Source organism: Enhydra lutris, unplaced genomic scaffold (assembly GCF_002288905.1).
Source record: "Enhydra lutris kenyoni isolate GAN:26980312 unplaced genomic scaffold, ASM228890v2 scaffoldscaffold8, whole genome shotgun sequence".
Classification (NCBI taxonomy): Eukaryota; Metazoa; Chordata; class Mammalia; order Carnivora; family Mustelidae; genus Enhydra; species Enhydra lutris.
The window spans coordinates 8,062,869-8,086,725 of NW_019154092.1; the positions used below are offsets into that span (position 1 = coordinate 8,062,869).

At 34.5% G+C, this 23,857-nt stretch overlaps 1 protein-coding gene across 5 annotated transcripts in view; it reads right to left on the reverse strand.

The window, feature by feature from the left end:
* The window catches only part of LOC111142405 (ankyrin repeat domain-containing protein 12), a 128,511-nt gene that overhangs the window by 30,097 nt on the left and 74,557 nt on the right, over positions 1–23,857 (reverse strand). For 4 of the 5 annotated variants that reach the window (XM_022495472.1, XM_022495470.1, XM_022495471.1 and 1 more), the window contains one exon: positions 20,363–20,510. In XM_022495472.1, coding sequence (XP_022351180.1) covers positions 20,363–20,510 — 148 coding nt within the window. Of the gene's footprint in view, positions 1–12,240; positions 12,321–20,362; positions 20,511–23,857 lie in introns of those variants that run through there. The other variant, XM_022495473.1, reaches the window with a different exon arrangement.

Consider the following 23,857-nt stretch of genomic DNA (forward strand, 5'->3'; position numbering starts at 1 on the left):
GGTAAGTAGTTTGTCCAAGGTTACCTCACCCTTAGGAAATGTAGCCCAGATGTTTTTGTCCAACTTCACAGTATTTTCTACATTGTCTCCCACCTCTCATTTCTTCCTATTTGCATTAGCCAGACTAGTGTATTCTACTCATTCTTCAAGTTTACATGCATATTTATGTGTATTCTGATCAGTTGCTCTTTAGTATTTCCCAACTACTTAACTAAAAGATATTTTAGATTAGAGGTTAGGGGGATGAGTACTTCAAGAATTTATAAATAGGAAGGGCTTGGGGTAGTCACCTATTATAGGGAGGGTGTTGGGTAGGGGACTTGTCTTGAAGCTATGTTTGCACTGGCATTTATGGAGATTACATATGTTTATTTGGAATGGTTTAGAAAGAGCTATATTTAGTTTCTCATTTATCCTTTGGGAACGTAACTTCCAAAAGGTGATTTTTAAGAAAAATCTGTTATTCTCATCACCTGGGATATGGGAGGTTAAAGACTTTCTCAAAAAAAGGCAAAGGGCAAAGGGAAGGCTATCTGCTTCACTATATCCTCAATGCATTCCACCTATTCTAGATGAGAAGTGCTTAAATACACACATGCACAAGATTCAGCTTCCTAGAACCCTACAGTAATATATTACTTTATTTTTAACAGCATCTGCCTAAATCTGTAGCATCCAGGGAATGAAAAACTTGTATTTTATGTTTGTGAGATGGAGGACGTTAGGGATGGGAGTGTGCTTACTAAGATAAAAATGGCCTACTTATGGAATTTGAGACTCCTTTGTGGGAAAGTAACCTTCAATGAGGTAGCTGTAATTTTCTGCTTGTTTTCCACATTATTCAACAGATATTTTAAACGTAAGTCCATGACTTACACTTGGGAACTTCCACTATACCATATAGTAGGTGCTTAATAAGTGTAGAATAAATACACAAAGAGGGCGTTTTAGAACTACATTAAGAAATCCAGAAATCAAGTGGGAATACATATGGTAGAACAGGAGGACTGTAAAAAGGGATATAAACATGAAATACAAATTTACTCACTCTACAAGTCTGTATAGCATCCAGGTGGCAAATGATGCTGCCACTGATACTATCTGGGTAATTCATTGCTGATGTCCCTTTTAAACTCAGCAATTTGAAGAGGTGGCAAGTATTTCATCCACATGCCATTAGTTCCCATATCACCTGTCATGTGGAGCACAGCTCTGTTCTTTGATTTGCTTTAAGCCACCTTGAATTTTCATACAGCTTGCACTTTCACACATTATCCACTAACATGCCTATCTTCCTATATTGATCTCCTGCTCTTATGTATCAGCTGCTGAACTGTTTTAGTCAGCCCGAAATTTATTTTTAAGCAATAGCACCATTTTTATATAGTGTTTATAGTTATTTGAATACATACGTATTTTGTTTGTATTTATCAGAAAAACTGCTGATACTGGTAACACCACAATTAAGACAGAAACTGAATGGATGTAATAAAAATAGCCAATCTTTAGCCTCCTTCAGCTCAGTGAAGACTGTTCAATTGCAAAGAACAGGAAAATTAGAGAACCCACATGAAATACTAGGTATATGTACACCGTGTTGATATTCTAAAAAGCAGTGATGAAAATAAGGTTTTAAAATTAAGGGCAAAATCATCATATATATATATATATATATATATATACATATGTGTATATGTATATATATTTTTTAATTTATTAGAGAGAGAGAGAGAGCATGCACACGCAGGGGGAGAGGGAAAAGCAAGCTCCCCTGCACAGCAGGGGGAGCCCAATGTGGGACTCGATCCCAGGAACCTGTGATCATGACCTGAGCCAAAGGTAGTGACTTAACCAGCTGAGCCACCCAGACACCCAGCATGTAAAATATTTTGATAATTTATATGAGGAGTTGATGCCAGTACCGCTAGAAATTAGTTTCAAAAGAAGCCCAATGTTCACCCCAGTCTTGACCAAAATTAAGAAAATTGATCAGAACCATTAAAATCATCTGCTCAACCTCCAGCAAAATTTCTTTGTAATAACTGCAAGCAACTTTTCCTTCTCAATGTTAAAGCCAGTTTACCACTAAACTCACTGTAGATAAACTATGAAAATTTGGAATCAGGCAAGATAGTAAGTGGGAAAATAATCTTCCTTAAATGAAATCATGGAGATGCAATGAGCAAAATCCAGACTTTGAGAAAATTTACCCACAAATGATCAGGGTATTTCAACACAAAATTGCAAGAATGTAAGAATGCAAGGAAGCTATCTACAGATTAGAAGATACTTAAGATACATAACCCAATTTTCAATACATGGACTTTATTTGGGTTCTGACTTTAAAAAAGTCAAAGAAAAAAACCTTTTGATTTTATGAGGCAATCAGAACTGGATACTTAATATTAAAATTTAACAATACCTGGATATTTAATAGTAATAACATTTAGTTTAGGTATGATAATGGTACTGTGATTATGTTTAAAGTAAAAGGCTCTTTCTTTTACAGATACCTACTGAAACATTTTCTAGTGAAATAACTTCAAAATGATGGGGTATGAAAGAATGGAGAGAGGCAAAACAAGCTAGTCAGAAGGTGGTAATTAGTAAAACTGGGTCATAAATACATATGGGTTCATAATACTGTTCTACTTCTGCATATATTTGAAAAATTTGATAATAAAGGTAAAATCATTAATTTGTTTACAATTAAACTATAATCTATTTAAAAATGTTTTTAAAAATGAATACATCATACAATATACAGAATAAAATTAAAAGCCCTAAACATATATACTATAGTTGAGTTTTTTTTTTTTTAAAGATTTCTATTTATTTATTGGACAGAGAGAGAAAGAGATCACATGTAGGCAGAGCAGTAGGGAGAGAGAGAGTGGGAAGCAGGCTCCCCGCTGAGCAGAGAGCCTGATGCAGGGCTCGATCCCAGGACCCTGTTACCATGACCTGAGCTGAAGGCAGAGGCTTAACCCACTGAGCCACCCAGTGCCCCAGTTTTTTTTTTTTTTTTTTAAGATTTTATTTATTTATTTGAGAGAGAGAGTATGAGCATGAGAGACAGAGAGAGATCATGAGCAGGGGGGAAGGGTAGAGGGAGAAGCAGACTCCCTGCTGAGCAGGGAGCCTCATGTGGGACTCGATCCCAGGATCCTGGATCATGACCTGAGTCAAAGGCAGATGCTTAACTGACTGAGCCACCCAGGTGCCCAGGGTTTTTTTTTTTTTTTTTTTTTTTTAAATAAATAATTTTCTTAGTACCGAATCAGGTAAAATGTAAGCACATTTTTAGGAATGTTGTATGTATGAAAATGTAAACTTTCATTAAAGATTTTAAATTTATGAATGGTAGAATCTATGGCAAAAAACAAAAACACCAGCTATTATATTTTACTTTCAGAACCCTCTTTGTAGCCACATTTGTAGTCACATTCAAACACAATGAAATGACTCTGATCACAGCACACTTTGTAACAGTTATCATTAAGTCAAACATACAGTAGACGCATATTTTGGCTTTATGCTGATATCAGGATCATTAGATTCGGAAATTTTCATACCCAGTGACAATCAGCATGGTATAATGGAAAAGTACAAGGATTCTGTCCTAGGTTCGAATCTTTGCTTTGCCACTTAACAGTCAGTAATCTAATATTAGGGATTAACTCACAGGGCTATTTTGGGTATTAGATGAATTTACATAATGTGCCTAGCATATCCTGATACATACCATGCATGTAATTACATATTAACTCACCGCTTAGGTAAGAAGAGAAAAATGTATTGTTAAATTAAAAGCACTTAAATAAAACCAAATTCAATAAAGCACATGTTAACTTAAAAAGCCAAAACTAAATCCCATAACTTTTTGTATGTAATTTAGTATCAGAAAATTTAAGACAAAAAGATTCAAGTTGACTCCAGGCACTTACTTCACTTACTACAGGGCTACAATGGAGGTATGTGGTCCTTCAGAATGAAGGCAACAGAAACCACCAGTATTTCAAGTAAAAAATGGACATATGTAGACCAAGACTTTTCCTGGGGTAAGGGGGAGGCGCAGGTAGAGGCAGTGAGGGGAAAGAAGAAATAGAGTGAACCAAGGAACAATTTTCTTATATTAGTGTCTGGTGGAATTTATATTTTTAAACATAAAAGTACTAGTCATAAAAAGACAATTACTTATGTAAAAGGTTTTTTAGTATTCCTCAAAGAAGGGAAGGGAAATGGGAATGGGACTAGAGACGGGGAGACACAATTATGTAATTGTTTCATTTGTTAATTGCAATTTAATGCCATTATAAGACGATATTCTACAATGGTAAGTCATTATAGAATGATTTAAAGCAAGTGTTTCTTCTACAACTTAATAAGTAGATGAGAATTTTTGTTGAAAATAATCCATGGGGAAAGTTTAAAATACTGTATTTATGAAAGCCTATAAATTACCTCATTCATTTTTGTACCCACCCTGTATGTCTAGGTTACTACTCTGTAATAATGTTAAGAATAAATCTGTCCATGACCATATAGTTAATACGTGGCAGAGCTAGGTCTTCAAACTCATTTCTCTGACTCTAATATTGGTACTCATAATCATCATGCTGTTACTTCTGAGTACATAAAAACCCTAAATACTGTCAAGATGAACTATACAACCAGATGAACACCCAGTAAAACTATGCCATAATTCATAAACATGCGTATGAATACCTTCTACTTCTATATGTTTATTTCATGATTGAGTATATCGAGAAAATAACTATCACAAAAACCTAGGCTCTACAATAAAGCACTATATTAAATGGGATTTACTGTTAATCTAACATGTAAAATATCTGAATTGAGAAAGTAACAATTAGTGGTGTTAAACATACCCACCTGAGATTAAAGCTGAATTTCAAATAGGAACTCACTATCTATTTTCTGCATGATTTTGAGATATTCACATCTTAGATATGCAATTTCTTCATTTATATACTCCAAAAATACATGAAATAAGAGATTAAACACACCTCACTCACGACTATTAACACAATTTATAAAGGAAAAGAAGTCAGGGGATGGGGAAGATGGGTGAATGTAGTTGTAGGGTACAAGTTTCCAGTTACGACTAAGTTCTGAGGATATGATGTACAGTATGAGGACTACAGTTAACAAAACTGTATTGTACATTTGAAAGTTGCTAAAAGTAGATTTTAAAAGTTCCCACCACACACGCAAAAAATTGTAACTGTGTGAGGCACGGATGTGTCCTCTAACCTTACTGTGGTAATTCTTCAGTATACACATACATATATCAAATCATTACACTGTACACTTACACAATGTTCTATGTCTATTGTATCTCAAAAGGCTAGAAATAAAAAAATACAGGAAATACAGCCATGCTGTGCCTACCTTAAATGACTATAAACCTATGAACTTGATTAGATTTTTCATCTTTATAATGGTAAATACAAATGACATTTTTAAAGATCAGAAAACTGCAATATTATGTAAGTATGGTTCTCAATATATCATTTTAAGTAACTGGATATGCCTAATGTGGTAACCTTATTTCAGGTTTTCACATTTTTTTTTTTAAGATTTTATTTATTTGAGAGAGAGAGAGACATAGTGAGAGAGGTAACACAACCAGGGGGAGTGGGAGAGGGAGAAGCAGGCTTCCTGCCGAGCAGGGAGCCCAATACAGGGCTTGATCCCAGGCCTGGGATCATGACCTGAGCCGAAGGCAGACAGTTAATGACCGAATTACCCAGGCACCCCAGAATTTCACTATTTTTAAAACTAATATTTATCAAGTATACTCTGTACCGGTTGATACTCTACTTGCATTCATATATTAATTCATTTAATCTTTGTTTACCACACCTCTATGAGGTCTGTACTGTAATCTCTATTTTATAGATGTGGAACTTAGCACCTAAAGGTTAACTAACTTGCCCCAATCAGAGAGATCAAATCTAGGTAGTACGGAATACTAAAATCTGAACTTTATTATTTAAACAGCCATTTCAAAAAGAATAGAAAAAAATGCTTTATGACTTGATTTCCATTACCAAAATATCTACAATGTGTGTGTGTGTGTGTGTGTGTGTGTGTGTGTGTGTAATGTACTCAACAGAACTCAAACAGAACTAAGTATTCTTTTAACACAAGGAATATTACTTTAAAAAAAAAAAAAAAAACCCAAACTTTACATTTGGAATGGTGTTTGCTTACATGTCATTTTTATTCAGTGATGGGCTAGTGGCATAAAAATTTCTAAGCTATACTTCTTTGGTAATCTTATTTATTATAAAGATTGTTTTCATTTCAATTATTTTCAAGTGGCATTTACCGTTCTTTTATTATAAAGGTGAAACAGTTCATGATAGAAAACTGAGATGGGTGAAGAAAAAAAAAATCTATAAAAAAATCCTACCACCCAAGAGAATCATTCTTCATAACCTATTTAAAGTACTACATTTGATTTTAACTTAGAAATAACAAAGGGAACATAATTTCTGAACTTCAGATCTGTTCTCTTGATTCTTCTAAATTACCTGACCAACAGACTCTTCTAAATTACCTGAAATGGCTCTTACTGCCATTTCAGAAATCATGCACACGCTCCATGAGCACCCCAAAATCATGTCACATTTTAGCCTGCTTTATAATTAGGCCCGGAATTGCTCATGTTTTATTTTCCCTGAAGTTTTCACCTTTTCTCTTGTTCATCAGCTCAGACAATATGCCTTCATATCAATAATACCAGACACAGTGAACTCTCAGAATCTAATTCACGCAATATGTGTATTGTTATCTACTATTTTCTTGATAACATTCCTCATAAAGCTGACATTTTGTTTAAAAATATGTCAATTGCTCATTGCTGTCACTCTGGAATTTTTCACCAAAATCCCGAGTTAGTCTTTGTATCTTCCTTTTAGACTTGTATTTTGTGTCACTGAAGAGTAAAAATGTAAGTAGTTTTGTTCAGAAAAAGAACAGAAAGCATATCCAAGGTTTTTCTTTACACTTGAGTGATAGTTGGGTGGGAATGGAATTCTAAGTTCAAAATAGTATTTCACAGAATGCTGTAACTATAGCTACACCTGTCCCTTTTTTTTTTTTTTTTTAAAGATTTCACCTATTTATTTGTCAGAGAGCAAGAGAGAGAACACAAGCAGGGACAGCAGCAGGCAGAGGGAGAAGTAGTCTCCCTGCTGAGTAAGGAGTCCGATTCGGGGCTTGATCCGAGGACCCTGAGATCATGACCCGAGTTGAAGGCACATGCCTAACTGACTGAGCCACCCAGGTGCCCCTCCACCTGTCTTCTAAAACATTTAAGAATGAGAAACCTGATGACACTCTCTTTCCTTTGTAGGTAACATGTTTCCCTGTGATTCCGGGAGCTTATAGGATTTAAAAAAATCTTTATCCTTGAAGTTGTGATGTATCTAGATGTGGGTTTTTGTTTTTGTTTTTCCCCTTCTTTCTATTCTTTAAATTTTCCCTTTGATCCACAAACATAAATCTTTCTTTAAAGGACATTTTCTTCAACTAAAAAATTTATTTTCTTCTTAGCATTTGCTCTTTTTTAAGATGAACACTATATTATCCTGGGCATGTGTTTTGTTTGTTTGTCTTTATCATTTTCCTCATATTTTCAGTGTCTTTTTAAAAATGTTTTATACACTGTTCTTCTCTTTCATCTCAAGATCTTCGGCAATATCCAGTCTGTTTTTTAGTCCTGTATAGAATATTTATTTTGAGTAATGATAAGTATTTTGAATTCCAAGGACTTTCCAGGTCTACTTTTTCACCACAGCCTTTTGTTGTTATGGTTAGTAGACTGATTGCCCTCCAAGGATCTCCAAGAATAACAAGAAGAATTTATCCTCCTGCTTTCTATATTATTTATATTTTCTAAGACCAATTGTTCTGTTTGTTCATCTTGGTCCTTCTTGTCTTTAATTCACCTGACTCTCCTTAAATCCATTTTTCTTTTTGTACTGATAACGGGGAAAACTCATTTCCTCAGCAGTTTTCTGGTGGATCTCTACAACAGGCCTCTCCTCCTCTGAGAAGACTTTACAATGATCTGTGCTCTCTCTATGATCTCAGTCTTTTGCTGAGACTGTTTCCTGAAAAAACTGATTCTAAGTTTCAGAGATTCTCTGGGACTTCAATAAAGGAGTACTTCACAACTGCTGCAGGTCTCTCATACATATTTTGGGTTGCTCCTTTGCTCTTAATAGTTCACTAATCACATCTAATATATTTAAGGACTAATTATATAAGTTATTTATATTATATAGTTAAAGAAGTAACACTAAAAAAAAATACACCTGCATTTTAGTAAACAAATCATTACAGTTTTCGTATCCCTAAACTAATTGAGAACTGTAGCTCAGAGACCGGGAAATAAAACATTAGGTAATTTTACATAGTCTCTTGTAAATCTCAACTTCTAAGCCACAATATTCCTAAGTAAAGTTTAGGTATTTTAAAGATTTTGTTTTTAAGTCATCTCTACACCCAACGTGGGGGCTTGAACTTACAACCCCAAAATCAAGAGTTGCACGCTTTGGGCCAGCTGGGCACCCCAAAGTTTGGTATTTTAATTCTGCTTTATAGAAGAGCAGTCATACATCTATCTAGAAATAAGTATGCCATATGAGGACATATTTTCACTGTATTTCTATAGTAATAGATATAGGTAAGAGAATTATAGTCAAGAGTTTAGGGGCGAGCTGGGGAAGGAAGAGAATATAATCAACAGTTGAAAATACTAAGTCTAAAAGCAAAATCTACATAGGAAATAAAATCAAGTACCACAACACTCTGTATACTCCCTCACTTAATTATAATTAGTTATACACATTGTCTTCCTACTAAAATGTCAGTAACATAGAAACTACTTCTATAAAGTATAAATTGATCAAGATTTTTCTCCTAAAAATAAGACTAGTATCACTACAAAAATTTTGATGTCACTAAAGGAAACTGACAAAATCACCCAGTCTCAGCTAATTCCATAACAAATATATATATATATATATATAATATACAATTACACTGTATGTGTGTGTATGTCTATGTGTATACATATATATATATATATATAGATAGATAGATAGATAGATGTATGTTTATTACATGGAGGTCCTTTTAACCATGACTAGATAAAACATTTTTCTGCAGACAGGATGATATAGCTAACGCTGAACTCATTCAAATGTAAGCATTTTTTTTTTTTAAGTCAAAGTTCTTTAAGGGTTCTGCCCAAATGTACCTTTTACAGAGTTTGTCTTAAATATTCAGTAATATCTCAACTATCATAATTATGTGACAGACTCACTTTAAGTTGCTAGACAGTGGTAGAAATCATTTGTAATAAAAACCATCAAGCTAACATATTAACAAAAAACCTATTAGTTTCATATTTATGATAAATAATTTTTTATATTTTGGGCCAGTACACTTGAAATATCTTTACTACTATATGCACATGAACTTCAAAGAGGGATATTTAGCAGACTATTATTTTATGTAACATAAAATTTAAAGGCTTATAAAGTATTCGTTTGCAGACATCCAAAAAACATCTTAGCTGCAACAATAATTCTTCACTTATTTTTCCTGATACAGGAGTAAGTAAAAATGTAGAACTGTGTAATTTTTATAGACACTGCTAAAAATGTGAGTATCTATAGTAAATGGTAATTTAGTTAATTTTGTTTCCTTTTTCTCCACTTAACAAACTTTGACATATATATTTTTCTTTAAAAAACACTCCGTGTAGAATTAAAAATTCTTAAGCTCTGGAACTAGGTTGCTATAATTAAAATTAAGACATGGTAAAATCTGTATTGATTTGAAAGTACTGAGTTTCAAATAAGAGAAGTGTAGAGGCTTTTTGTTTGTTTGTTTAGGATTCAGGAAGAAGCAGCTGGTGATATTTAGAAGAAAGTTTGAAAAATTAAAATTCAGAACTCTGTGTGTGAAGTGTACCATATATGTCACAAAGCAGAGGAGAAAAAGCAAAGCATGCAAAAAAACTATGCAAATCACTACGGAATTTCTTCTGGTCATTAAATCAAAGAATATTTCATTGCCTATCATGCTGTATGCTCAGCCCTCCATACATAATGGTTACCTAAGTGTCTTTCACTTCCTCTGAACACTGGTACTATAGGGATACGTGAAAAATAAAGGGTGCTGAACACCCACACTGTGCTTGCTACCACTCAACAATGTCAGAAAAAGATTTAACCAAAGGTTGCTAACAGTCCTAATTAAAATAAGGTTCTTGGGTTATAAATGGATTATAATTTTCCAAACTTGACCTAACCCACTTCCTAACATTTATATTGGAAGTGACTTAAAAATGCCATTCAGAAAGCAAGAAGATAAAATATTCTTTACATCTTAAACAGAAGAATCCTAATTTTAAGTAGACTAACATGCAAACTCCTTTACCCTATAAAATGCTCTATCAAGTCTAAATTCCTAATGATCAAGTATATTGATAAATATTTTTAACACTCTAAAATCATCTTGGGTAATTTCTTCCTGTAGATACCTTCATACTTCTAAGATTAAAAGGCTTGCTTTAAAACTTCCTAAGGTGATGCTTCTTCCTATGTTAAACAATTAACATCACATAATCCATTTAAAAAAAATTCTGGTATATTTTGACTTAAATAATTAGGTTTTTTGATCTCTTGATTTGTTAACTGTTATAATTCCATATATGCATGTATCAACCAGTCATATTTTCATAGCTCCTGAAATATAAAACTGAGGAAATGAATTTCACAAATTATGACAATATATTAGAATAGTTAACAATTTATTATTTTAATATTAAGAAAATAAGGCTTCAAAATACTGGTCATTTTGTGTATTTTATGACACAGAAATGTACTCAGTAAACACCAGTGGGTAACAATATATCACTTTTTAAAAGTTTCTTAATCTGTTTTACAGCAGATGCTAAAATGTACCTCATCTATTTATTATGATGGAGCATCTCCTTGCTTAAGTTGAAGTATGCAAGTGAGCAAAGTTTGTAGCAGCTGCTTAATAAACAAGGTCAGATTTCTGGTGGTCAAAGTACAAGAAAAAGATGCATAACTTTTCTGACAATGATTGGTATTTTCAACTTTGTTCACTGGCCACTTTAAGCAATAAAATCAATGTCTGCATATTTGCAACAGAATCTCCACTTTGGCAATTAATGAATGTCAGAAAGTACTGGGTGGGGGCGCTGTGTGACACAGAGTTACCCACTTCTGTATGACCATAATTATGTCTCATGAGCATGATACAGCTCTCTAAATATGACTGAGTCCTCGGCAGGGTAGCAAGAAGCAAATATTTGTAGCAAACACCATTATTAGAAAGAATTTCTATGCAGCAAGATAATGTGGAATAAGACTGGGAAAAGGGCAGAAGTTGGCAGGGAAGGAGGGGGGAAAGACTAAAGAATTATGCAAATTTAAAAGTGCCGCACATTTGTATACAAATAAGATGTACTAACCAGGACATGTATTCCTGTAACAATATCATAAATGTTTGATATGTATGACATAGGACAGCTACTGAGTGTAGTCCTTCAACTGAGGCCAGTCTGCAAATTGTTTACTACTAATCTGTGAAGAAATAAGGAGCCTGCACCAAAAATGGAAAGCAATTATGTCAACTAGCACACTGCTTAGTTCAGCTGATGTTTACTCACAGCCTTTTTCCCTTTTTGAGAGAGGAAGGAATGCATTGATTTACATTCTGGCACAAGCTCCTTATCTCGAAGACCAGTAACAGTTTGTGGAACAGCTACCCTGACCTGAGTAGCACTGTCATAGAGCACAATGCCTGATGGAATAAACCATATTTAAAATGTTACATATTTAACACCCTTTATTTCCTCCAAATTCATTAATTTCTAAAATTCAATGTCTTGGTTACATTCCCTAACTTCGCAATACTTAAAGTGTATCTGTCACATGGATCATGAGCTATACCAGATGGATAATGATGCTATCAGGCCTTACACATACAAACAGCTATGGGCAGTTACATTAACTCTCGATTACATAGTAATACATTCTAAATTTAGATTGGATGAAGTTTGATAAAGTTAAGTCTAACAAGGACCTCATGTAAATTAAGCAATAAATTGGGTATTTTCATCAGTCTTTTTCAGCAACTCCAAAATCTTTGTATGATACTTACTGACAGTTTTTGCATCATTCCTTGAGGGACTTTGATCAAGCAATAATTCAGGCACATTCATCATGTGGAAAAGAAATATTCTGAAAAATCAATACATAGTTGATGAACACATGAAATAGTCAAAATCAGTGAAAAATCAAAAAGGTTCTAGATGATGTGTTTCACTCTAGTTAAACATTTAAGTTCAAATAAGACACCTTCCCTCTTCCATGGGAAAAATTTGCTGTAATACCTCTTTCTAATGGAAAGTTTTATAATATGCTTTCACAGCTACTGTTTTCTGAAGAGACCAGAATTATAGAGTCGGTAGCCGTAATAAATGGGAAAATTAACATATCATATAAAAATCTTCTAATTTTCAAATCTTATTTTCTTACTTTCTTATGAAAGCCAATGTAATTTCGGCTATTATGGAAATATGAAATTTTAAATTTTTAAATTATGAAATCAAGACGATTTCATATAGCACAAAGATGTTCAAATGACTTAGAGCTTGTAACTGGTAGATGGATATACCGTATTTTAAAAGTAGAAACTGACAGGGGTAGGTGGATGATTATGTTAGTATCTCCATTTTCTTAATGAGCTGTATCCCTAGTACTTAAACAATGTCTAACACATAATGAATGCTTCAAAATAGTTGTTAGATAACTGAACTGAAGGAAAAGAGGAAGAAGAGCTTAGGACATCTAACAAGTGACATATGTATAGCTGAATGATGCTATCACCAATTGAGACAGGAAAAGCAAGAAAAAAGGAGTGTAAATGGAAGAAAAAGAAGTTCTAGTCAGGGCTACTGACTTCTGTGTACTTCTAAGTGGTAATATCCAGAGGGCAGCTAAATATACAAGTTGAGGCTTAAGAGAAAGATAGAGTGATATCTGAAGGCCTCGCTACATTGATGGTAATTAAAACTGTGAGTGAGGATGAAATTTACCTGTGAGAGTATGTGTCATGAAGAGTCCAGAGTAAAATCTTTGGAAAAACCAACACAGGAGTGTATGGAAATGAGGAAGAAACGAAGATGAGATTCTAGAAGGAAACTAAGAAGAAACTGTCCAGGAAGCTAGATCAAAGCCAGGAAAGAATTACATCCCAAAAACCAACATTAGGAGAATTTTAGAAAGAACATGGTCAACACCGTCAAAATCTAGAGAAAGACTGAAAAGGCAGCTAAGGGATCTGGCCATTAAAAGATCACGTGTGATGTTAATAAACAGATTCAACAGAACACTTTTAGCTGGGTCTATATCCTTTCAGATTCTGCTCCATGCTTGTAAGATTTTACACAAATATATGTATACATACAAACATACATAGAAATTTTATTTTATTAAAGATTTTATTTATTTATTTTACAGAGAGAGATCACAAGCAGGCAGAGAGGCAGGCAGAGAGAGAGGAGGAAGCAGGCTCCCTGCTGAGCAGAGAGCCCGATGTGGGACTCGATCCCAGGACCCTGAGATCATGACCTGAGCTGAAGGCAGTGGCTTAACCCACTGAGCCACCCAAGGCGCCCCATACATAGAGATTTTAAAAACATTATTCATTTTACAAAAAAGAGATAGTAAGAGGATTTATCTTGATTTTTCTAACTCAAAGTATCTTATGAAAATTTCTCCAAGTAAGAGCCTTAAGACATGCTATTTCACATGGTTGTACAATAAATAGTCCATTGTGTGGCCATCTACCTCAATTTATGCAACCAATCCTTTGTATCACTATTTATTTTTTCTTTTGCCACTAAAAACAGGGCTGTAATAAACATGAGATATTCCCAGAAGTGTGTCTGCTAGATCAAGGAGCATACATATTTTAAAAAACATTTTTATCATGGTCAACTTTGAACTTACAAAAAAGTAGACAATATTATACTGAACCACCATGTCAGGTACCCATCACTCAGCTCCAGTAGCCATCAATGTGGCCAATCCATATCTCTATTCATCCTATCCCTGTATCATTTGGAAGCACATCCTATTCAATCTATCATTTCATCTACAAATATTTCAGGACATATCTCTAAAAGATAAGGGCTGTTGTATTTTGTTAGCTGTTGTCAGACTGTTTTTCAAAAAAAACTGTGACCATTAATATATCTCTTTTTATCCTTTCTCCTATTAGGTAACCAGTTTTTTAAGTTGTTAGTTTATTTTTCCAGTATTTCTTTTTTTTTAATGTAAGAAAATTTACATATTGATGCATTTTCTAAATGCTTACATGTCTGCTAATATCTTTCTTTTACCCTGTCAGGGGAATAATACCTTGATCAGGTATACAATTTTTATGGTACAGTTCTTTTCTCTCAAGGTTCTATCTTCCATGGTTACAAGTTAGAAGTCCAATGCCAATGTGACAGTATTTCCTTGCAGATTAACTTGTCACATTCAGAACGAAGGAAACTGATCAATATATGTCTAGGGTGTGTGTGTGTGTGTGCATTTTCATTAAACTATCTGGAACTCACTGACCTTTATTATTGATGAATTCAGGCTATCTATAGCTCAGGAAAATTTTCTTCTATTTGTTTAACTGTGGACTATTCTTCACCTGTTTCCTTTTTCCCTATTAAATCCCTATACATATGTTACTCACATGTTAGATCTGTTAGGTCTCCTAGATCTAGCTAGTCTCAAAGTCTATTATCTTTTCTTTTTTTTTTTTTCTATTATCTTTTCTTTCAGGATTCTTCCCCTTTGTATTTTTGCTGTGTTGTGAGGATTTGTTTTACTTGATTTTCCAGTCTAGTAAGTCCCAACAATGATCACTCCTCACTGGAGTTCTGCTTGCACAGTCCTGATTTTTATTAGCTATACCTGCATTTCCTTCAGTGTTCACTTTTACTGTTCAAGTCATCTGTTTCCTCTAGTAGTTTTATTTAGTTCTATTTATTCTTTTGGTTCAGAACAATCCTTCTCTTGAATTTGCAGGCAACTCTGAAGGGCTGCTTTTCTTTGTTAGCACAGTACAACCCAATGTTAGAATGGTCAAAGCAGCAGCTTTCCTCTGAGTAGTGGAAGGTAAAGTGGCCTTCACCCCTGAGATTGCCAGTTAGCAGCTTAAGTACCAGGAGGAAGGCTCTCTGGTGTTTGATTATAGGTTTTCTCAAACTTTCCTAGTCTCAGTAATGGAGGAACTCAGCCTACAGGTTCAGCTATTCCCTGGATTTGTGGAGGCTGAAGATGAGTCCTCACATAATCCCTGAGGACCAGTAACACCTCCCCACCAATTCAACAAATATTTTCCGAGCAGTGTCTATGTACCACTTAAGGAGTTTGTATCTATTGCATGGTGAAGAGGTGAAAATAGATACTAAAAGCAATGCTGACACTTTTACAATTTTGCCTATAGTTTTAGTTTCATTCAGTAATATTATCACTATACCAAATACTGCTATCAACGCTTTAACCAACATTGCATTTTCTCTCCTTATTTACAACCCCCCTACCCCCAATCTCTTCTTACTACAATCAGTCTCACTTTTGGATAGGTGATAGTTAAGTAACAGTGCTGATCATTTCCTAAGTGAAATAAAGGAACTATCACTATTGCTGGTCTCTCTCAAAACTACTGAAAACTTACTAGGCTTTTCCTAATGTATCATCTTAAGAATTTCTTATTATTAAAAAAACCCTAATATCCTGGATCTTCTATGTGCCATCTATTGTGACTAGTTTTGCACAAAACTCCCCTAGAAAAGCATAAATCATCTATTAAATACATGCTTAATTTTTTAGTCTTAACTCCTTTTAAACATTTTAATTTTTTCCTATGAGTTATCCATTATCATTTTTTTTAAAGTTTTTTTTTTTTTTTTTTTTTTTGACAGAGAGAGAGATCACAAGCAGGCAGAGAGGCAGGCAGAGAGAGGAGGAAGCAGGCCCTGTTGAGCAGAGAGCCCAATGTGGGGCTTGATCCCAGGACCCTGAGATCATGACCTGAGCCAAAGGCAGAGGATTAACCCACTGAGCCACCCAGGCGCCCCATCCTTTATCATTTTTATGCAATCTAGATAGATTGCAGTTGAAGAACTGGAGCTGTTTGGGGTTCCCACAGTCTAGATTTTGCTGGATGCAGGTCAGCATATCCCTCTTACCCTGGTATTTCCTACATGTTGCAGTTGAATCCTGAGGACTGAGAATTGGTATTCCTTCATCAGGGGGCATGCAATATTTTCTTTTTTAAAAAATTTAATGTTAGCAACTACTGATCAATCCTCAATGCTTAGATATATTAACTAATTGGGGATTGCAAACAGTTACTCTTTTTTCCTCATTCTTTTGGCTGGATTAATCTTAAAAGAAAATACTTCTCACCTATAATGAGGTTACCCAATGATAAAGTTCATACAGGAAAGGCAAAATAAATAATTTTTTTTCAGTTCTGCCTAATTTTTAAGATGACAAATTAGTTCTCTGATGATGCTGAATTAAAAAATTTATCTCTATAGAATCATAGATTTAAACATAAATGATGGGTTTACATTATCTATAATTAATACCCTTTTGAAACTCAAACTACCCCATCTATGGCCAGTGTGAACTGCTCTCCAAGTTGTCTCCTAAGGTTTTTTGACAAGGTTTTGACAGTTTCCTTGGAATCTGTAATGACAAGATGTTTCTTATATTATTTCCTGTCCCAGACATAGCATCATCCATTTTTTTTTCAAGAATCCCTGGTTTTCTTTTAGTAGAAAATATTTCAAGATTAAAATCTGGGCATCAGGAATGATTATTGCTTACTGTCTTAATGTCATTACTTTTATATCCTTTCAATGGACAAAGCATGGAAATTTTATGTATTAATACATATTTTCGATTTCATTTGGAATTAATTTCTAACTCACAAAAAGCTAGAAAGAATAAAATACTAAATACTATATATCCTTCACCCAAATTTATTATTGTTACACTCTCTTGCTTTATAATTTGCATTCTCTCTATACATGTATGTATAAATTTTCTTCCTTTGAACTATATGAAGGCAAACTATATATATGATGGCTCTTTACCCCTATATACTCCAGTGAATATTTCCTAAGAAATAAGTATTTCCTAAGACATAAGGATATTCTTTGTCACCACAGTATAGTTGTCAACTTCATAAATTTACATTGATACAACACTAATCTACCATCCATTTCCCTTGTTAGATGATCTAATAATGTCCTCTATAGTCACTTCCCCTCTCCAGTAGAGGATACAGCCAAGGAACAGGTATTGCCTTTAATTATTATCTCTTTACATAGTCTGGAACATTTTAATCACTTTATGACATTGACATTTCTTAATCTTCCATGGCACTGGCTTTTAAAAAGAAAAAAACCAGAACATTCTTCATCGTTATGCATCACAGCCAGAATGTTACAAAAGTAATATTATAGCCTTCTCACACCATCACATCTGAAGGCACATAATGTGCATCTGTCCCTCCTTTAATGACGTTAATTTTAATCACACAGTTCAGATGATGCTAAATTTCTCTTCCCTATCATCACTGTTTCCCAGCCCCCTCCTTTCTTATAAATGTGAAAAGGCCATGTAAAGATTCTGCTCTTCATCAAAAAAATCCCCTCTAGATTATCAGCCATTAGTGATTCCTGCCCAATAATTTTTACCATAAAGGGTGTGTAAATGATCAGGCAGGTGTGAGAATGGACTAGAAAAGGGCTTAAGAACTTTCTGAAGTGATGGAGAGAGTCTATATCTTGGTAAGATTGGAGTACACAGGTCTACACATTTCTCGAAAGTCAGGATATTTCATTAAGGAAAGAATTATTAATTTCACAAGCGTAAATAAATACTTTATAAGTTTAATAATACACAAAAATTGAACGCTAGTTAATGAAATGCATCAAAAAAATAAGATGGACTGTACGTAGACGGATAGGTATGTGATACTGTAATAAAGGAAATATAGTAAAAAGTTAATAACTATAAAATGTAGTTGGTGGGTAAAGGGTATTCACTGTGTAATTCTTTGAATTTTGCTGTATATTTGAACATTTTCATAATAAAACACTGGGATTCTAACTTTTGCACACAAAGGAAATCATCAACAAAATGAAAAGGTAATCTAGTGAATGGTAGAAAATATTCAGAAATTATAGCTCATAAAAGTATCTAAAACATATAGAGAACTCATACAACTCAAAAGCAAACAATTCAATTAAAAAATGGGTAGAATATGAATATGAACAGGCATTTTTTTAAAGATGACATACCTGTGGCAAACAGTATACAAAAAGATGCTCAACATCACTAATTATCAGGGAAATGGAAACCACAATGAGATATCCCCCTCATACCTGTAGAATGGCTATTATCAAAAAGATAAGAAATAAAAACTGTTAGCAAAGAAGTGAAAGAGATGTAGAGAAAACAGAACCCTCGTGTACTGATGGTGGGAATGTAAATTAGTGTGACCACTATGGAAGTGGTCACTCAACAGTATGGAACAGTATGGAAGCTCCTCAAAAAATAAATAAATAAATAAATAAAATAAAAGGAAATACCACAAGATCCAGCAATTCCATTTCTGGGTATTTATCTGAAGAACAAAATTACTAACTCAAAAAAATATATGCATCCCTACATTCACTACAGCATTATTTACAGTAGCCAAGATACGGAAGCAACCCAAGTATCCATCTATGGATGAATGGCTACAAATGTGGTATATGTATGTAATAAAATATTAGCCATAAAAAAGAATGAAATCTTGCCATCTGAGATAACATGGATGGACCATAAGGTCATTATGCTAAGTGAAATAAGTCAGACAGAGAAAGACAAATACCATTATGATCTCACTTACATGTGGAATCTAAAAACAATACAAAACAAAACAAAAAAGCCAAGTTCATTGATAACAGAGAAACACTGGGCAAAATGGGTCAAAAGGTACGAACTTTCAATAATAAAATAAATTAAGTCATGGGGATGTAATATACAGCATGGTATCTATAGTTAATACTGTACTGCATATTTGAAAGTTGTTAATTCAGTAGATCTTAAAACTCCTTATCACAAAGAAAAGAAAAAAAATATTGTAACTATGTAGGATGACAGATATTAACTAGCCTCATTGTAGTGGTCATTTTCCAATGGATACAAATATCAAATCAAATGGTACACTTGAAACTAATATGTTATATGTCATTATACCTCAAAAAAAAAAAAGTAAATGGTAGATCTTTCTGCCTCAAAACTATTATAGGTGTCATTTTACTGCCTTCTGGCTATGGCTGATTAAATGAGTATGGTTTGATTTTTATTCCCTTGTATATAAGAAGTAGTATTACCTAATTTCTTAGAAATTCTTTAAAATTTTGTGAGAATATGGTCAGTTATGATTCTTTTTATTTTTTTTTTTTTTTAAGTGGGATCCACACCCAGCATGGAACCCAATGTGGAGCTTGAACTCACAACCCTGAGATCAAGACCTGAGCCGAGATCAAGAATCAAATCCATCCAGGCACCTGGTCAGTTGTGTTTCTGAATCAATTCTTTTTCATTGATTTTTGCCTGAAAGCATGAACCCTTCAAACCCGTATGCAAAAGACTTTCCTCAATGCAGGAAACTTTGTTACATTTTTAACTATTTATGTTTACAAGAAAATGGGAGTATGCCAAAAGTTTTCTGAACTATTCTTTTAGATCTTTCCTTTTTAAAACTGTTTTTGAAAAACTGTGCCCCTACGTTGCAACAATGACCAGAGTTCAACCACCTAAATCAAAGAAATAAAAATGCAAAGATGACTCATTAATGCTAGGAAAAACAGGAAGGGTTTGGTTAGTACCTAATTTATAAAAGAATGAAAGAAGTTAGAGTAGCAGTTCTGATAGCTGTTAATGGGAAAAGGTCCTGCAGGAGACTTGAATGTGATAGCAGTTTGCCGGGTGGGGGAGGCGGGGATGATCATGAAAACAGGGCAATGACATTATGTTTTCACTTACACAGGGGACATGCAGCAAATACCTAAGGTACTAAATTCATCATTCTTAATAACTGACTAGTTTTATCCTAAGGAACACAAACATTTTATATATTGCACAGCAGAATCAGAATGTTCTACTAAATACCATGTCAAACAGTTGAATAAAGATTATTTGAAACGAACCTGTGTAACTTTCATCATCATCAGATAAAGGCACCTCTCTTTTTAGCAGCAATTCCAACTCCTCTGTCTCTGCTACATCCACTGGACGCTCCCCGTGCTTATTAGCTTGAAATGGATTTCCACCATGACGAAGTAACAGTTTCACTATCTGCAATGTTAAACAGTAGGAAGATTTAGTCTCTTCGGAGATTTTATCATTTCAACCATTCTCTTGATAACACAATATCCTTCTGCCTCATCTACTCTGCCTCCCTTCCTCAGTGTCTCTTCTAAATCATGACTGCTCTCTTCAAGTTCCACTTTCATTGCCATCCACCCTTCATCTGACAATCTTATCTACTACAAAAACATTTCCTCCTTAAAATTTAAGATGGCCTCTTTGAGCATTAAATCTCATCATTTTTCTTCTTGTTCCAACATATGTTCAACAAATATTTACTAAGGACTTAATTAATAAGCACTGTTCCAAGTTTTGCAGATAAATCAACAGACAAGATAACAAGATAAGAGGCCAAGCTTCTTGGCCTCTTATGTGTATTCTAGAGGGAGTCTCAAAATAAGTATCCTTCTCTGTAAGGCTAATATCACTAGCAGTGCTTTTTTTTTTTTTTAAACTACCAGTGCTCTTTTTCGTATTTCCCATCTTCTGGAAATTTAAACTATTAGGAACTGACACGGATTTACTCAGAACTAATGAATCTTAAACTTTAAGGCTGTCACTTTCATGGTCCCCTTACATGGCCCTAAGCTTTAAGGCTGTAACTTTCATGGTCCCCCTTTCCACTTAACCAACTGCATCTAATTTTGTACTCATTACTTTGACATTTTCCTTAAGCCCTCACCTCCCCTACCACATAAAGTAAGCTTTGGGCTCCAGAAAACGGGTGTGCCTGGTTACTCATCATTTCATTTCTTTCATTTGTTGTTTTTATCCTCTTTCTTCTATGTTTTTAAACCTCTTTCTGATTGGCTCCTTTCTAGAAACCAGTCTTTCCAGCTCATGTCTCTTCCAGCTTAAAAAAAAAAAAAACAGCAATAAAAAAATGTAACAGATAAAACAAGAAACCTCCTCTAGCTAAGTCTGTTTTCTTTCCTTTACAGTCAAGCTTATGAAAAGATATTCACCCCTGCAGCCCTGACTTTATTGGCTCTTCACTCCTCTATACCTACAATTAACGCCCAAACGGGTATCCTAAGATCTGTAAACATCTAAGACAATGACTGTTTTCCCTAGGGCTCTGCCTCTGATTCACTTCTCATGCTCTAGTCTACATCATCTATTTGGAGCTCTCACCCACTCTATTTTAATGTGATTGACAATTATGCAATCCATTCATTTATTTTCATTCTTCTGCTTGCTCTTTCTCAGCCCTCTTTCTTGAGCTCCAAACACAACATCCTGGATAAATCTAGATGAGTATATTTGCATTTCAATGCAACAGCTGAAACCAATAGGTTCCAAACACAGTTCATTAAACTTGCACCTTATCTTTTATCTATTTCCATTCTCAGTCACTGGCACCAAATATACCCAGTCACTGAAGCCAGAAGCTGGGAGTCATCTCTGACTCTTTGTTTTTCACTCATCCTCTACATCACACAGGTGGCCAAGTATTATTAATCCTGCTTCCTCACTGTCTCTTCTTGTTTTCGTGTTCTATTTCTGTAGACATTGGTGTGTTCCCTCATACGTAAATTTGTACTATTATTAATTAACACATTTCTCCCCATATTCTAGACCACAAACTTCATGAGTGATCAAGTATTTATTCCCAATGCCAATTCTATGGTGTTTTCTGGGATTTAGGAAATAAATCACATCTTTTTGAAGAAACAATATTAAATAAAATATTGTAAATTAGGAATTCCTAACAAATGAAAAAATATTTAAGAATAATGAAGACTCATACTGAAAAAGGAACATTTTTTCCTGGACTCTTAAAGAATAAACTATCAATGTAGAAAATCTGAAATGTAAGAATGTATAAAGAAAATAAATTACTCATGACTCCAACTATTAACCTTTATTTCCCTTTTTGTTCACTAATCTTTATCAAATTACACATGCTTGTGATTTTATTTTTTTTTAAATATTTTATTTATTTGACAGAGAGAAAGATCACAAGTAGGCAGAGAGGCAGGCAGAGAGAGAAGGGGAAGCAGGCTCCCCGCTAAGCAGAGAGCCCGATGCGGGGCTCGATCCCAGGACCCTGAGATCATGACCTGAGCTGAGCCAACCAGGTGCCCCCATGCTTGTGATTTTAAAAGATCAACCAGCTTTTCAGTGCCACTAGTGAGGAACAACCATTTCCAAAATGTATCTCCATACACTTAAGTAACAGATTTGAGTTTGTCGCTTCTTTATTTTTCAGTTTTAGGCACTGCCTACTGTCTTACAATGGAAGATGTGAATTCGGCCATCTTTCAACAATTCTCATCATCTCTCCTTCCATACACATACACTTCCCTTCTAGCTTTCTAATATAGTTATGTATTTCTTGTACATTATCAGGAATAATAAAAATGTTGAGACAAGTAGTACACCATGACTAAATCTCCATTCTTAAACAATTCTATTTTCCCCATGGAGTTAAATGCCTTGATTTTTCACTTGTTCAGTTTTCTACATAATCATTTTTTATTCATCACCCATTCTGCTGTAAGTACAGATCTCTTTGATTCAACACTCTATCATTTTTTGTTGTTGTTTTTGTTAGAGACTCCTTTCTCTAAACCTTCTAATGGGCTCTAAAGTAGACTGGATGCCCTCTAGATTTGCTTTCCAGCTCTTACCGCCCTTCAATCCTATCATCCCACAAATAACCTTCCCTCATTTTTTTAAAGAAGATTTATTTATTTGACAGAAAGAGAAAGAGAGAGAGACAGTGACTACAAGAGAGGGACTACAAGCAGGGTGAGTGGGAGAGGGAGAAGTAGGCTTCCTGCTGAGCAGGGAGCCCCACGAGGGGCTTGATCCCAGGACGTTGGGATCATGACCTGAGCCGAAGGCAGACGCTTAACCAACTGAGCCACCCAGGCGTCCCTTAGAAATACTGAGATATCCGGGCACCCATCCTTCCCTCAATTTTGTGTTAGATACTTTAAAGCTTGTCTTCTTTTCTGATTTACTCCCTCATTTTGCTGAATCACCAATTTCAGAAAATTCCTAAGATTTTTTATATGTCTGGTAATACCTTTATTCTATCTTCACTTGATTAATACTCAGTCTAGATAAAGAACAATTTTCCCTCCAATTTTGAAGGCATCATTACATTATCTTCTAGCTTCTAGTGCTGTTAATGCAAAGTCTGATGCCATTCTGATTTTTTTCCTAATATAATGATTTGCCTTTTCTCTCTGTAAACGTGACGTTCTTTGCCCCTATGGTTTTGAAATTCCAGGATAAATGTATCTTTTTTTTCAAGATTTATTTATTTGAGAGAAAGTGTGTGTGTGTGTGTGTGTGTGTGTGTGTGTGTGTGTGTGTGTGTGTGT